Source organism: Bemisia tabaci, chromosome 1 (genome assembly GCF_918797505.1).
Source record: "Bemisia tabaci chromosome 1, PGI_BMITA_v3".
Classification (NCBI taxonomy): Eukaryota; Metazoa; Arthropoda; class Insecta; order Hemiptera; family Aleyrodidae; genus Bemisia; species Bemisia tabaci.
In genome coordinates this window covers 47,308,893-47,325,730 of record NC_092793.1, presented here as the reverse complement: position 1 = coordinate 47,325,730, position 16,838 = coordinate 47,308,893, and the positions used below count along the sequence as shown (strand labels likewise).

At 35.2% G+C, this 16,838-nt stretch overlaps 1 protein-coding gene across 1 annotated transcript; it reads right to left on the bottom strand.

The window, feature by feature from the left end:
• Nucleotides 1-318: 318 nt before the first annotated feature.
• Nucleotides 319-12,050, bottom strand: cpa (F-actin-capping protein subunit alpha). The gene is made up of 8 exons (XM_019054027.2): nt 11,892-12,050; nt 10,450-10,549; nt 9,470-9,533; nt 8,025-8,076; nt 6,420-6,591; nt 2,476-2,654; nt 1,499-1,649; nt 319-962 (listed from the first exon to the last, which is right to left on the bottom strand). The coding sequence occupies exons 2-8, from the start codon at nt 10,489-10,491 to the stop codon at nt 744-746; spliced, it is 879 nt and encodes a 292-aa protein (XP_018909572.1). The 5' UTR covers nt 10,492-10,549; nt 11,892-12,050; the 3' UTR covers nt 319-743.
• Nucleotides 12,051-16,838: the final 4,788 nt, after the last annotated feature.

The window sequence follows — 16,838 nt, the reverse complement described above, 5'->3', positions numbered from 1 at the left end:
TCATCCCATTGGGACTTTTCAACAATTTTTTAGCTCTAACATCGGAGAAAGTTCAATGTACTGAAATATAGGACTGACAGTCTGAGCTGACGTAATTACCAGTAGGGTGCCCTCATTGGAGATTTTTGAGAGTGATGACCCTTAAGAAAGATTTTGAACAGGGTAGGTTCATTACAAGTAAAAACAGCCTGAAACGATGCCTCTTACTTTTATTCATGCAGATAACATCAATACTGCTGAGCCAAAAGGTCACTGACAGAGAACAACATAGTTCACTGACACTTGCGAAAGCAGGGATGGAAAAAAATAAAACCAAAATAATTTATCAAAGACCCAATTATAATTAAGAAAGTAATAAAAAAATAATAAATAAACATAAAAATAATTAAGATGGATAAAAATAAATCACTTGGATATTAATGAATAAATTATCAAATTAGCTAGCTGAAAGCGAATTAAAAAATATGATCGAGTATAACGGAAAATAGATTCCAAAAAAGACAAAGTAACAATTATGTTAAAAAGTCCCGCAAAAGGCGAGAGAAATTAGATGAATAAAACTCTTGAAAATGTACAGGATGAGAGGATAAATATGTATGAATACATACAGTATAGGTATGCACCACATAATGTCACGTACTTGTGTGCTACACGATGTGTGATAGGTACTACATTATGTTAGATATCTATACAGAGTTAAGTATGTTTATACACATATTGTCGATAGTGAGGATGATTCTCTTTCATTCGTTATGATTGTGATTTTTTAACGATACAGTCAAATATTGCAGTGATATAATTTTATTCCAGTCTACCTTTGTTCTCCTAACAGGCAGCTGTCGACGCAAAGCTTTAAAAGTTGTGTCTGACATAGTTTGATAGTTCTCTGAAATGGCTGTCTGATATTCATTCTCAGCATCCTCGACAAGCTTGATTAACTCTTTTGCAGTTTGTTCCTCACTCTGAAAAAAATAAAATAAAATTGTTATAACACACAAATACTTTTCAGTAAAAATTGATTAATGACTATTGAAAACTTTATGGAAGTTCATGAACAACCAAACCAAACTCAGCAAAAATGAAATGAAGTGCTGATCCTATGCACTCATGCAGGACTCATCGGATAAAATTCACTGCAGTTTAAAAAAGACAAAAAAAAACACGTGCTTTGAAGCTGTTGCAAGCTGGTCTACTGAATTCTTGCAGCCTTCTCATTTTTCACTCAATCATGATCGCAGTATCTGGAAGTTTTTGCACCTATACGATAATGTCAAATGTTGATACTTATATCTTATACAGGAGCTGACTATAGAATTTCTTGCTGGGTTGATCAAAACTTTTAGGAGGAAACATAAAACCAAGTGCATAGGTTCGCACCTTATTTACTACCATATTTCTCTCCATTTCTGAAATCATCAGCGTTTCAATGAGGCGAATAATGAAAGAGTTAAAAAAGCAATTCCGATTTCTGTAGAAATTGTAAGAATATGAAACATACCGAAATGGGGACAGACTCTTTGACTTCTTTCGAGCTAACCAACTGTACATTTCCATCTTCATAATAATGAACTTGTACTTTAAGGACACCTTTTAATTCAGCAGTTCCTGAGGATATTGTGATGGTCCACTGAGAGCGCCACCGTCCATTCCTGAGAAAATAATAGCTGTATGTAAAACTCAGGTGCATCAAATTGCAAGGCAGATAAACTTAACAAAAAGTATGCAGGGAAACTCAATCTTCTTATTCAAAGGAAAAGTTCATGTTATTACCAAAAATTCATGAAAGTTTATAAGATATGAAAAATATTTTTCTGAATGAAAATCTCGTCAATATGATACTTCCTGCAGACAACTGAGGTAAATACAGTCATGCCAAGATGACACTTTCGAAAGTTTAAGAAGTGGCAGGATTACTTTTATTTTTTCTTTTAAATTTTTTTTTAAAATTTTGCGGTACCTAGATTGAAAAATAACACAAAAAAACTAAGTACAAAAATCAACAAGCACCAATTCGAATTGAATGAAAAAGGCGCTTTCGTTGAAAGCTCTTCTATGGACGGAAAAAATGCTGACAATTGCCATTGATGGTAAGTTGAACGGGTAAAATTCCACCAAAATATAAAGATACCACTGTTTATTTGTTTATGATCAGGCAATCAGGAAAGCCTCCCTTTTCTACAGACTATTTCAATTTTTGCTTTTAGGACTGTTACCTTCTAAAATGAAGCTCAAAATCATGAAGTGTGTATTACAGACACAACAGAGAGGTAGCAGCAACTTGGCTGCAGTTTTAGGTAATAATGGTTCACAACCGATACAGTTCACCTCTTTTGCAAAATTTATTAGTTCAGTGGGAATGCATGCACAATAGATAACCAATGTGCTGAGAACACGAATTTCTGAAATTGGATATTGAACAATTCTTTTTTTGCAAAAAAAAAAACTGACAAATCATTCTACTAATGAGATACTTACCAATAATTTTTAGGCTGAAACTGATGATCTTCGATACAAGCAACTAAAGTGATCGATGGACCTTGCTTCTTGGAGAACACGCTACAAAATCCATGTTTATAATGCGAGACTGTGTAGTTGTCAAACTCTGCTTCTATTGCCGCTCGCCATGATTCCGTTGATGGATCCAGTTCATAACTCTAAAAATACATAAATTAAAAATCAGTGACTGGAAAAATCAACTGAAAGATCTGTTTCTTGGTTGTCAGGCAGTTCAATCTTCAAGGGGGTCTTTTTAGACTCACATGTTAGAACAGCATATTATTCATCTTTAGTATCACTTTCTAGGAGAAAGATATGATTTTCATCTTGAGCCTCTGAGGAGCATTCTGTGGCTGATAAGGGCACCTCCCATAAGTTATGTTCGTCAAGTAGTCAGCCAAGCAAGCTGAGGCGATCAAGTAACTTATCATTAAACATTTAAGGAAGCTGTTGACAGTTAAATAGAGCCAGAAGAAAGGGACTTAAAAACGCTTCCAAACTTCTGATAATTAGTTACATTAAACATAATGCTAAGGTGACAATGGGACATCAAGTGACACAGAATTAAGGTACCTACAGCAAACATGGGTTCTGGCATCACAGAAAATGGACTAGCTGCTTGTTCTGATCGTTCAAACTCACGCACATTTAAATGGGCAGTGCTGTAGATGTCAGTCTGATTTTCCTTGAATTTTAGTCCATTGTTAAGGTTTCACTGATTTCATTAGCATTTTGATGCTCTGATATTTAGATTTTTAAAGTTCCGGCAAGATTATAGAGGAAAGTTTTTGAGAAAGGGTATCCCTGGGTAAGGGCACCAAAATGCCCCTCCTCACGGATTTTGAATTTAATGGTCTAAACCCTTTCAGTAGGTCCTAAAAACATGGTTTTGGGCAATTTTACCCTCCTGACCCCAACCACCCCCCCTCCAGCCCCGAAAAACCCATTTTTCGGGGAATTTTGGGGTATTTTCACGTTTTATTTCATATCTCCCGCAATTTTCGATAAAAATGCACCAAAATTTCACCAATTACACATCAGACCAGTCAGATTCTTGGGTAAAAAAATCAAATTTATCGTACCTTATTTAGGCCCCTAAAAAAATTTGTAAAAATCGTCAATTTCCAATTTTTTTCAGATTTTAGCGATTTTAAAAAAAATGAGGACACATACATTTTTTTTTGTTGCCTTAAAATGTAGGTAATATACTCAGTTGTTACCAAAAAAAATTTCAAGCCTTCACGCGTGGTGCGTCCCACCGAAAAAATGGTTTTTTTGGCGCCAAAACGGTTAAAATGGCTCTTTTGGCAACGGTTTACTCGCACGCTATCAAGATTGTAACACTAAAATCTCTAATTTTTGGTTTCAATGTTTCAAGAGGCATGCCCTAGTATCGTCAGAAAAGGTTTCAAGTCGATCGAGTCCTTGCGCCCCACGTAAAGTACCGGTTTTTGGCGCCGAAATGGTCAACATTGCTATTTCAGAAGAGGTTACTCGCATAGGGTGGCCCTTATTTTTGAATTTACGGAGTTCAAAGTGCGAAACCCTGCAAATGGTTTCATTTGACGAGAAAATAATGGGGAAAAAATAAAAATTGAGAAAAAAATGTTTTAAAACGCGCCTCAAAGAGCCTAAAGTTCCGAGCGTGGCGTGCGAAGACGCGTTTTTTTCGTCATTTCGCGAATTTTTTTCCTCCCTTTAAAATGTTCCTACGGCTTTGACATTTTTAGAGATTATACACTGTTTAGAGTACTTCACGAGAAAAATAATGAAATTTACATCGCTCAGTTTAAAATTCTTTTTTATCCCCATCAAAGAGGCCTCGTCGTGCGATTTTGCCGATTCTCCCTTTATATCGTTCATTTGCATGGTAGCCCCAAAATACCATTAAATCGACTTGTATTCCAGCAGCTGAACAGAATTGTTTATTTTCGGTTTAAATGACTCGGTAGACACTCTACTTCTAGAATCTGAAGAATTTTTGCTTTTGACTCTTAAAAAAATTTAATCTCATTTAGGCAAACCGTGCCGAGAGAATGTTATGAACAATCATCGACGAAATCGCATGATGTGGCCACTTTGAAGGAGAAAAGGGAGCATTTTAAAAGTAGCGAGGTAAATTTTGTTATTTTTTTCGTTATTTACTATAAAGTATGTGACACTTCAGAAAATTTCAAAACCGTAGCAACAATTTAAACGTTGAAAAAAGACACGCCGTGCGGGGCGATTATAAGGGAGAATCGGCAAAATCGCACGACGTGGCCTCTTTGATGGGGATAAAAAAGAATTTTAAACTAAGCGATGTAAATTTCATTATTTTTCTCGTGAAGTACTCTAAACAGTGTATAATCTCTAAAAATTTCAAAGCCGTAGGAACATTTTAAAGGGAGGAAAAAAATTCGCGAAATGACGAAAAAAACGCGTCTTCGCACGCCACGCTCGGAACTTTAGGCTCTTTGAGGCGCGTTTTAAAACATTTTTTTCTCAATTTTTATTTTTTCCCCATTATTTTCTCGTCAAATGAAACCATTTGCAGGGTTTCGCACTTTGAACTCCGTAAATTCAAAAATAAGGGCCACCCTATGCGAGTAACCTCTTCTGAAATAGCAATGTTGACCATTTCGGCGCCAAAAACCGGTACTTTACGTGGGGCGCAAGGACTCGATCGACTTGAAACCTTTTCTGACGATACTAGGGCATGCCTCTTGAAACATTGAAACCAAAAATTAGAGATTTTAGTGTTACAATCTTGATAGCGTGCGAGTAAACCGTTGCCAAAAGAGCCATTTTAACCGTTTTGGCGCCAAAAAAACCATTTTTTCGGTGGGACGCACCACGCGTGAAGGCTTGAAATTTTTTTTGGTAACAACTGGGTATATTACCTACATTTTAAGGCAACAAAAAAAAATGTATGTGTCCTCATTTTTTTTAAAACCGCTAAAATCTGAAAAAAATTGGAAATTGACGATTTTTACGAATTTTTTTAGGGGCCTAAATAAGGTACGATAAATTTGATTTTTTTACCCAAGAATCTGACTGGTCTGATGTGTAATTGGTGAAATTTTGGTGCATTTTTATCGAAAATTGCGGGAGATATGAAATAAAACGTGAAAATACCCCAAAATTCCCCGAAAAATGGGTTTTTCGGGGCTGGAGGGGGGGTGGTTGGGGTCAGGAGGGTAAAATTGCCCAAAACCATGTTTTTAGGACCTCCTGAAAGGGTTTAGACCATTAAATTCAAAATCCGTGAGGAGGGGCATTTTGGTGCCCTTACCCAGGGATACCCTTTACCTTGCTTTTTTTATGGACATGTTCTCTCACGCTTTAAATCAGGTGACCAATCACTAAATGGACTATCAAGCTTGAATGGTTTCTTCACAGCGATCCCAGAATGTATTTAGTGGATAGTCCATTTATAGATTGGTTGACCGCTTTGCTGCGTAAGACGAGAATGTGAGTACCAGCTTTTGTTCTGGGTAACCCTAACCCAAACATAAAAAAAACTACTTTTCTGACGTTATTAGAAGTGTCACCAAGAAAAAGGTTTTCATGCAGGATGGTCATAAATTTCCCTTAACTGTAGAATTTTCTAGCCATTTAATATTTTGGATAAAAAAAATTACAGACTTTCTACTGTTTTCTATCAAAAAATTTCCTGACTTTCTCCTGAATTTAGACGGATGACAACCTTTGACATGCTTTTTACACAACATATTTAGTTCCAACTTTAACCTTTACCAATAAAAGCATGGATGACGTCAAAGCCGTCCAAAGGTTTCCACAAAACTGATAAATTCCTGGTCTGAAAGAAAAAATTTCCAAACTTTCTCCAACTTCTCAAGAACTATGCCTTATCTAGATGAACAGAAGTTGTACGAAATAATTTTTTTGACTGATCAAATTATTTAGATTATATTACTTACATCATAATCAGAGGCTTCTTTCCGCAGGTGGTCATATCTAAATGATTGCTTGGACCTAGGGTCGTAAAACCGACCATTACCTAAATCATTGTGTTCTGTAATTAGCACTGATGAATCACTATTTTCAATTTTGACTGGGGTGAATTGATCCTTATTATATTGAGCAAAAGCCCTGAAATTAAAAGATTAAATATGAATAAAAAAGAGAAAATTATTGAAGCTAAAGTGTTACATAGTATGTTAGTGCGCATGCTGTGTGATGTGTTCATGGACAAAAGTCCTCTGCAAGAAACAAATTTTGAGGCTATTGTCTGTATTACAAATTCTGTAGCTTCCTTGGTCAGGATACACGATAGTTACCTTCCTCTCATTTTCATCTAGTGAATAACAGTTGTCAATATTTTCTCCTTCCATCATCGTCCCCATTTTGATTGATAATTAACCGTCATCTGATAAACTACCAAAATATGAACAAAATGTGAGCTTATCACAAATTGTGGCTGGAGACTGTTGCGGGTTATGCTTTTCTCAATTTCCAACTAGAGCAACAAGTAGCAACAGCGATGACTTCTTTTTTTCAAATCAATGGCGTAATCGAAACAACTGATCAGAGCGTTGATGAGGAAAACATCATTACCATCACTAGTCTTGTACCATGATCGTTGACAACCCCAAATTCTTACCGTTTGTTATTTTAAGCTGGTGATTTTTTTTTTGGGGATAGTTAGTTGGTTACTTGGTGAGCAAATTGTGAGATGGTCATATTGATCTAAGAAGAAAATATTAACAACCATAATTCATCCGGCACAAAACGAGTAGAGGGTAATTATTTTGGAGAGAGTATCTCATAAAAGTGGGAAAATTTTCTGAGAGGAGGAGTGGCTAAGAAATTGTTGAATTTAAAATATCTTTGGTTCATCAACTTTAGTTTTTTTCCATCTATATACTGTTTAAAGGGTGTATAAAAACCAGGTCTAAGTCTGCTCACAGCAGGTGTTTTTAAGACTTGGCCCATTCAATCAGTAGATAATATCCTGTCTAAATCAAAAGTTATGGAGAGTTGTGACAGGGGGTTGAGAGTACTAATTAAAAAAATTCTTTCAGTAATTAATGGTTGAATATCAAGGAATGGGAGCAGAATGCTTTAAAAGAGATTTCAGTGCAATGAGGACGTTCAGAGAATATATCATATGATAGGCTTTTATCTTTTTAAAACTGGAGTTAGACCTCTGAAACACTGTGACGAAAAGAAAGAACTCTCTCCTATATTATATTTAAGTTCATTCTCAGAAAAGCACATTTTTTATTTTGATGAGAGACATATACTTTGTTCCTAACTCTCTGGAACCAGCCCTCTTCTTTACTGTATGCAGGGTTACAAGTTTTCCCTGACATACACTTGCTCTTTTCTCAAAACTTGTGACCAAACAATTTCTCCAACATGGGATAACAAGCTGAATGGAATTATTCATGTGAAACTAAAGCTGAGCTTAACTTATATCTATTCCACGGACCTCTTAATTTTTATACTGAGGATCTGAGCTCAAGTTGCTAGAAGTATGAAACCTGGAGTTGAATAATATGAAAGGAAATTTATTTACATACCCACAAGCACCTTCCTTCAATAGTACATCATTGTTTAGAAGACCACGGACATCTGGAAAAAAAAAAAACAAGTTAAGTCAAATTCTAGAGTTGAATATACTTTTATGATTTAATAGTAAAAAATCCGAGCTTTATGACAGTACGAGCCAGTCTAATGGTAAGGAGAGGTGCTCATCAGAACTGTGATTTCTGGCTCATTGGAGCTAAGTAATAAACTCAAATAGTGAAAAGGCTACTGGAATTGGATGGCCCTATAAATATTTTAGGAACTCTCACTTTGTGTATTGTTCTACATTCTTTGTGCCAATTTTCAAATAGCCCAGGGGTTAATCCTGCACTCAATTCCCCGGTCCCTTTACACCTGATCCCAGGTGACCATTGCTTGAGACCATCAAACTCAGGTCACCTGGCCAGGAATCAAACCTGGGATCTCCTGGTCAAAGGGACAGCTCTACAACAATTACACCACAGGAGAATAAATGAACAAGTCTCCTTATAGGATTGAACGGCTAGTAAATCTAAGGGTTTTCTTTCATCTAGACAGCAGAGGAGAGCAATGGAATTTGATGATTCAAGTCACTTTATTATCTTGGTCCACTGGTGCGTTCAAGTCCGTTCTTGCGTTCCAGTTGAAGACTTGGCTTGCTCTTACGATGTGAGTTCAAAGGGTAGTCACGCCAAATCCCAACATTCCTTATTCATGCTCATCTTTATAGTTCTACTTGAACTTTTGAGGTGCCCTTCAATTAAAATTACTTCATTTGTTCATCCATTACCAATATCTAGCTATATTTAAATAGAACACTGGAATCACTCAACTCTCGTTCAACTGACAAGATCTCATTACATGCCAACATAGACAAGCGTACATCCACCCTTTTGTTTGTATTTTTTTTCTGAGAAACCAGGTGGAACTGGTCCGAACCGTAGAGGATCCCAATCCATTGCATTCAATGCACTCCACGGATAAAAAAAGGCCTTCTAAATTTGTTACAGCAGCTCAGTTTTGAAGATTGAGAACTTGAAAGTTAATGATAAGAGTGAGAAATTGTATTTTAGTAAAGGAAAGAGCCACTCACAACTTGACTTCCAAATCCTTACAGAGACACGCAAAGGTGGAAAAAAGACAGCTAGATTTTACTCTTGTACTGGATCCACAATATTAAAACAATGAGTGGATAAAATTTACAATTTGAAACATTTCTTAGCTCTACATGGAACTTCCTTCTTTCTGTTCATGTTTATTCATTTCAAGGTGTACATTTTCATTTTTTCAAAAAGGGTAAAGGAGGCATGACAAATTCTTTATCTCTGGGTTTTCTATTTCATTATGGTATGGACAAAGTATCAGAAAAGCTCAACAAATTTTTCATGACTGAACTTGATAATAGAGAGATTGAAAGGGGAAAAAAGTTGAAAGAGAGGAAAAACGAAACTCATCTTACCATTAAAAACTTCATTGAATTCACCCGGAGGGGAGTGTAGGATGAAATCGGACACAATTCGGAGCTGGAAGAAAACACAAAAAATCTTGAGACATTCCTCCATAGATTTATAATACTAGGCCTCGCATAAGGCTTGGATCAAGGTAGGAGACATAGGACAGCTAGAGGGAGGGGGGTATAATAATGTTTGATCGCAAGCAAGATGGTATACATAAAGCACTATCGTTAATAGCTATGCATGCCTCGCACTTGTTCACTCCGGGATTGCAAAATGTTCTTAATCACGCGATCGTGATCGCCTCACCAATCGCAAGAGAATTGGAGAAGACTATAAAAATTGGGGAGGGTTTTTTTTTTCCTACCCATTTTGATCAATTTTGGGAAGATAACTGTGGAGCATATTGATTTCACGCTACTTTAGAGGAAGGAAACTGTTCAGCATGTTGTTTCATGTAGAGGTACAATTAAGGCAAAAACATCAAATTTGGAGAAAGGATAATTACAAATCGGGGAAGGCTAAAAACTTTCTGCACCCCTGGTTCGCCCATGTAGTTGTTGCTGATTTCACTAATTTTCTGGTACTACATGCAATCTGGATTGCACATCTATTATCTCATCAAAAAGGCAGTCATTCTAATAATTTTCCCAGTCTGGATCGTATTTCAGGTTTATGCACTCCTCTGAGAGCTTATAAGTTTGACACTCTTAAAGAGTGGAAAATTAGTTTTGAAACCAAATAATTTTCACAGTTAAATGAACTAAAAGACAAAACTGAGGTAACCCAAAGTTTGAAAATAATATTCTAGGTTTTGATAGAATGAAGTCAACTGCACATACAGTCCCATTTTTGTTTATTAAAATAGCAGATCATTTGATACTTTATGGAATGGGTAGATTGGAGATGGGAATTTGTTACTTCAGAATTTGGCTGAAATTGAAATCTTTGGAATGTTCATTTGTGAATGATAATTGTTATGTACCTTTTCTTGGTCGGATATCGGTGGGTTGGCTTGATTTTCCATTTCAAATTATGAAGAAACTATTTCAATTAACAAGGATTCCAGACAGTCTGCTGCACAACTGAAAAAAGGTGAACATATGATTACAATAATTAAATCTGAGAAATTAGAGTTCATTGCAAGGTTGCAAATCACTTAAATGATCAAGAAACAAACCGGAGCAAAGTTAAATTTTTGCCTACATCATCACATGCAAACTACCCCTCCTGCCACTTGGCTCTGCACCGATTCTCTGTTTGTAGCAAGATCTGTAGTGCTACAAGTGCAACTGCTTGCCCTATAAGTTCTGTCCCCTGCTGTGATGAACAATCACAAGTCAGAGAAATTATGATGGCAGAGATTATTGCAGAACATTCGACATAATGCCACCTGTGGATTTGGAACACTGCAAGATATCTAAGGGGGAATCGTCTTGAGATCTGGCTGGGGTAAAACTGGCCACCAATTAATTGTATAAATTAAGTGAGAAACCTGGGAGAATTTAAAATTTCTGGAGAGATAAAGAAAAAAAAAAGTTTATACATTCTCCAAGTCAGAAGAAACATTTGCAACCTTAAGATACTCGGATCCCTGGTTAGTTTCTTATTTTCATACACTACATGCACCATTCGCGCCAATACATCAAAACAGAAATTGTGAGATAAAGCAATTGCAATGTAAGGTTTGAATAAAGTCTCACTAGAGGCATAGATTATCCGCTAGGGAGAGTTTGAATTACATACACAAGATTTGCGGTCACTAAATAGAAGACTTTAAATAACATCATAGCAAAATTAAAATTCCGAAACTGTGAGTCCTGATTTGATTATTGAGAGCAGACAGTTGGTGGTAAAATTACTAGGGCAAGTGATTAGTAATTAGCTGACACAGAGGCTAAGTGAATCATTTAGGGTGTATCCAGGACTACTTACTGGAAACATTGCCAAAAGAGGATAACCTAAAAAAACTGACTCTGGTCGCTAACTGTGCAGTTGAATTGTTTATGACGATCAAGAAATTCTTGAAGTTTTCAGTGCCACAGATCTGGTTTTTAAACACGGCATCAATTCGAATGAGTTCATAACCCCAGTTCTATTTTGGTAAACATGAAGGTACATAGCACAGGAATTCGCATGACTGTGTGATATACAGGGTCCCTGAATACATTGATCAGGAGCTATGGCTAGGATATTTTCATCATTCCGCTTCGGGGGCTCAGTTGTTTAGGTGGGAAAGGGGAAAAACTGATTTTGAAAGTGCACAGAACTATGAAAAATGAGTAAACATAGAGCGTAAACGTAAATGCAGGTCATCAGCAAAAATGACCATGATTCTGGGTTATGAGGTTTGAGTAGATTATCAGGAATTTCATTATAGCAGATTTACTAAGAGGAGAAAAAATTCTTCTGAGACATTTGACTTACCGATGAACCAAACATTCAGTCAAGAATACCGATGGTAGGGCACTTCATTAGAAAATTTCATACTAACTTTCAAAGTGCAACAAATTTGTAAGTACCAAAGCACCAAAGCCTTTATCACACACTGATGCCACAGTGTGGTAAATGAATCATCCCTGAGCATCCCTGAGTACGTGTCTTATGTGAAAACTTACTGAGCATTAATAGGTACATTTGCTTTACCGTCGATATGACAACAATGTAAAAGATTCGCAGGTGCTGCTATCTTGTGTTTAAATAAACTGTTATCAAAGCGGTCAGTTGCTTGCCGACAGAGTGTAGAGCAAATTGCGTATTCGCGCTCATTTAAGGCGCTGACAAAGTGACGAGCCTTGCAATGAGGGATCAAGGTGCTAAGAAAGGAGGCAAGTTTTTGGGCATAAAAGGGGGTGCTCGTTAATTGTAAATCCATAAACATTACCATTTAGTTGGTTCCTTTCTCCGAATTCTTCATCGATCACCAATAGGAAATATGTGAGAGAGCCAACCATACTTAGTTAGTTCTCATCTTAGAATCGTGGCTTTTTTTGTTTTAAAGAGAGGGAAATGGAGTTACAAAAAAATATAAGAGAGTACTTAATGATTTTTGCGGTAAATTTGACTTTCTAGGTCAAAATGATTGATTAAACAAACAAAGCTCCTGCAGTTTATTGCAAATAAAAGTTTGGTAGGTTAAAATAATTTTTTTAATGAGTAGAGCCATGAGCCACTACTATTCTTTTACAAAAACTTGACTCCTTTCTGCTAAACTTGATAGACTCCTGCTCAGGGAAAATTAAGATTTGACTTTTGAAGGAGATATTTTACAGAGCACAGAGAGAAGGAGGGATGGTCAGGGGATTCTGTTCTGACTTTTATAAAAGTGGCCTTATTCCAAGGTCTGCTGTTTTCCTGAGAATATAAAAAAAATAAGTACTTATAGTGACCGCTTTCCCTGGTTATGTTTTGTTGGAAACTGACAAGAGATAACTACAGGAGTGAACTGTAGGTTTTCTCCATTGCGCCTGCTGACAGACTTGAGAAAATATTTGTTTAGGTCTCTATTATTTTCTTAACATGAATTTAATAAATTTAAAAAATAGGTACCCATATTACATCAAGAACATTGGGACTTTTCAGAGGTCAAAACTAGTATTTTCCCTTCGACCAAACTTCAAAATAGATTAAATATGCAGGATGCATGAGTTGCCTCAACAAGATCAGAGTAATTTTGAATTTTTTTTTTTTTTTTTTTCTTTTTTTTCTTTTTTTTAATTTTTAATTTTTTGATAGCAATATGCTAAAATTCTCATTCAATTATCTCCTTTCGAAAAGTTCTTACCTAAAGCACCAGAAATCCCTGACAATGGGTAAGTGTCAGAGTTGAGATACCTCAAATGCCTTGAAAAGCAACAATGAAGCAATTGCCCCATGAGCATAAAAACAGCGTTCCATATCAAACATGCCCAAAATTGTATTTATTTTTGAAGAGCAACCATTAATGAAACAGATATGAAATTGCACAATTAAAACGATAACCTGTTAACCCCAGAACTTTTCGCATCTCAAGGCAGGATATGTAGGTATCTTTTTTTACCTACGTACATAAAAAATGTGCACTTAAGTTACTCAGGTGAAAGCTTTACATATCTAAACAGACATTTTATTTCCTTAGAGTGAAGTATAATATTAATTATGCTGATAGAGAAACAGAAAATTGCGCTATGTTTGGAAGAGTAGAAGATTTGTGATTAGACTTTGGATGAGGGGGGAGGGGAGGAATTACAAAAAAATCACCTCTCTAGGATTAGTACTCATGATTATTTCTTTTTAATTGTTTTTTCTTGAAATTCATTTTATAAGATTCCAACTTGCTTTGCATCATTGAAATAACTAGTTTCTAAAATTATTTTAGTCATATAATAATTGGAAAGACTTAGTCAGAATCGTTGGAACTAAATACAGCAGAGGTTGCTTAATATTCTCTGATGTTTCGTTTTTCGAACAGAAAACTGAAACTTGAAATTTTGCAACTATAATCTTGCTAATATAGCATAAATTCACAGGTAGTTGACGGGCGTTGGGTAGTTTGGTTCTCGGTTCAAAATATAGAATTAAGACACAAAAATTAAGCAACATGAAAAGCATTTAGACTTATTCCACTTGAAGCCGTCCAATATGTGTTTGACTGGAAAAATAAAATGAAAGCAGAGCTTTAAAAATAAAAAACCTTGGAAATTCAGTCGTGTGGCCTTTCATGTAATAAACTTCATCCTTCTGAAACTTAAGAATCATTTATGATCCGAAAAAGTTGAAATAATTACACGATACTGATAAACAGGATTAGATAGTTGCAAAGACCGATTTAATTTAAGTCCATCTTAACCTAAAAGTTAAAAAAATTGCACATTATAATTCATTACTCAAAAGACGATTATTAAAAAGAAACACTTCCGATGCATCCATCATCTTTAAAGCTTGATTAGAAAATTGGTAAACAGCATAGCATATGACTCAAGGTTTATCCTTGTCTATGAATTAAAATATTTTCAAACATAACAAACTACATTTAAATACAACATGACAATGTAAATAGTTCTTGAATTCAAAAATTTACTTTTAACCTATAGTTTCGGTTGCTGTTATCATAACAATCATACAAAAGAGAGACAAAAACAAGATAAAGCTAAAGTTAAAAATTGCCTTCAGAAAATGCACTGAAAGGCAGAACCTGATAGTGTGGATTCATTTGGGAGAAAAACTGCAAGAAATATGAAATTATAGTAGAGGGGACGTAACTTTAAAAATACACGAACCAGAGATGGGATGTTGACAAACATGTGCTCCTATTTGGATAAGTCTTGTGATTCACATTTTAGTATTGATTGCGGAAATATGTTTTTCTTAATTTTTGATTTTGTTTTTTCATATACCTTGTCATATTCTACAAAACTTTTAAGAAATACTTTGAATGGTTACTTGATGAAAACTAAAATGTGAACGGGGAGGATTGGAATTTTGCAATATTAACACAACCTATTTTTACAATGTAAAATAAATACTGAAAGAAATGATGCAGAATTTTCTTTGAAGGCTCCAATTTGTTTTAGAAGTGCAGAAGGTATGTTTCTTTCTCATTAACTGAATGAAAAACAAAATATCAGAAAATTATACGCAGTTATGTTCAAATCAAACATTTCCTAAGATTAAAATGTAAAGGCACTCATCAGAATTAATACAATGAAAACTAATGTGAAATTTTAAGACATTCATGTAACTCAAGTATTACAGTACAATAAAAAAATTGAAATAAAATTGCAATTTCCTTCCCATGATATTGCAATATTTTTACATCACTTTGTCAATAAATGCCAATTTTAGACAATCAGCATGATGACTTCCATCTATCAGAGACATATGCAATTTGCGATGCAATGAGAAATTGCAACCTATTATAGTTTCATTGCAATACATTTCAATGACGAGGTGCTCCTCCGATCAGTTAGATAGGCAACATACACAACACATCATTGGAGTAGCAATAATTTCAGTACGTAATTACAACTTATAAATATCAATGCTACTTGGGAACTTGATTGTGGATCACTTAAACAGGATGAGAGTTAAAGCACCGCAAGACACATTGCCTGATACAGTACATTAAGTGTTCAAAAAGTCTAGAATCAATTGAAAAATAAGAAATTAGAGTTGTTAAATAAAAACAGTATTATCAAATTCAAACTTCCTGCTTATGGCTGTAATTTATAAAGGCCAGATCAGCCATTGAAAACAAACTAATTATTTGACAAACGACTGATGTTAAATTTCAGGAAGTTTCCTTCTTCTCTAGTGCACAATATTTGTAGAGTAGTAAAGAAAAATTTAGCACACATAGAAAGTAAATTAATCATACAAAATACTAAATTAGTTAGGTGGTCAATTTAGCATAAGTAAATTTTGGTTTTGGGGTAAGCCTAAAGTTCGAATTGACGAACACAGGAAATGCTGATTCCTTGCTTTTCAGCTGAATTTGGGAATTTTTTATGTTTGCGCGATGTTGTTTGTGAGATTTTGATGAGGGAACATGTGTTGCAGAGTTTAATTGGATTCGATTTTGTATTGAGGAACTACAATTTCTGGCCCATAAACTGGGGAAACTAATGGCAAATATTCTGTTTCTAACAAAAGCCAAAGATTGTGGTAAATTGCAAAATGAAGTCTAATTTCTTACTCTGTTTGTGGTTCGTTTGCTCTAAATTGTCTTGTTATTAGATTACTTTCTGCCTGTCAAAAAGAGACTATGTCTCAAAACAGTACTATACTTAAATGTTTATCAATGAAAAAATGTTTCCAGAGCACTCACATTGCGAGAATTGATCGTTGAAAAACATAGGAACTGATAATAAATTGCTTAACTATGATTATGAAATATATTATTACGTTTCTTTTCGAAGATGAGAGAGTGGAGGGATATTAATTTATTCAGAAGCATCCAATGGGTTTTCTTGAATTTATATCCTCTACATTCCCATTCTTTCAATTACAGTAATAAATTTTTGGAAAAATTTTCGGATCATATGTGTAATTTTCCGAAACTTCGAGATAATTCTTTAGAGATCAAGGGATACATTCACCTGACAACCAAAAGCCAAGTTTGGAAAATTTAAAAGCATCGGTTTGGGCGATTTTCCACACAGCTCATACATAAAGTCGTAGCAAGTTTGAAGACTTTAAACTGCACCATTTCTCGATTGGATATTTTTAGGCATTTAGGCTTTCATCACAATTCAAAAAAAGACCAGACTCCCATTTCATTAGCCTGGGTCATGTGATCAAACTGATGCTATCAAACTAGCGAGGTCACTACCCAATAGGATTTCACATGCTTATGAGAGATTAGTGTGCTATCAATTACTGAGGGCCGCGGTAATT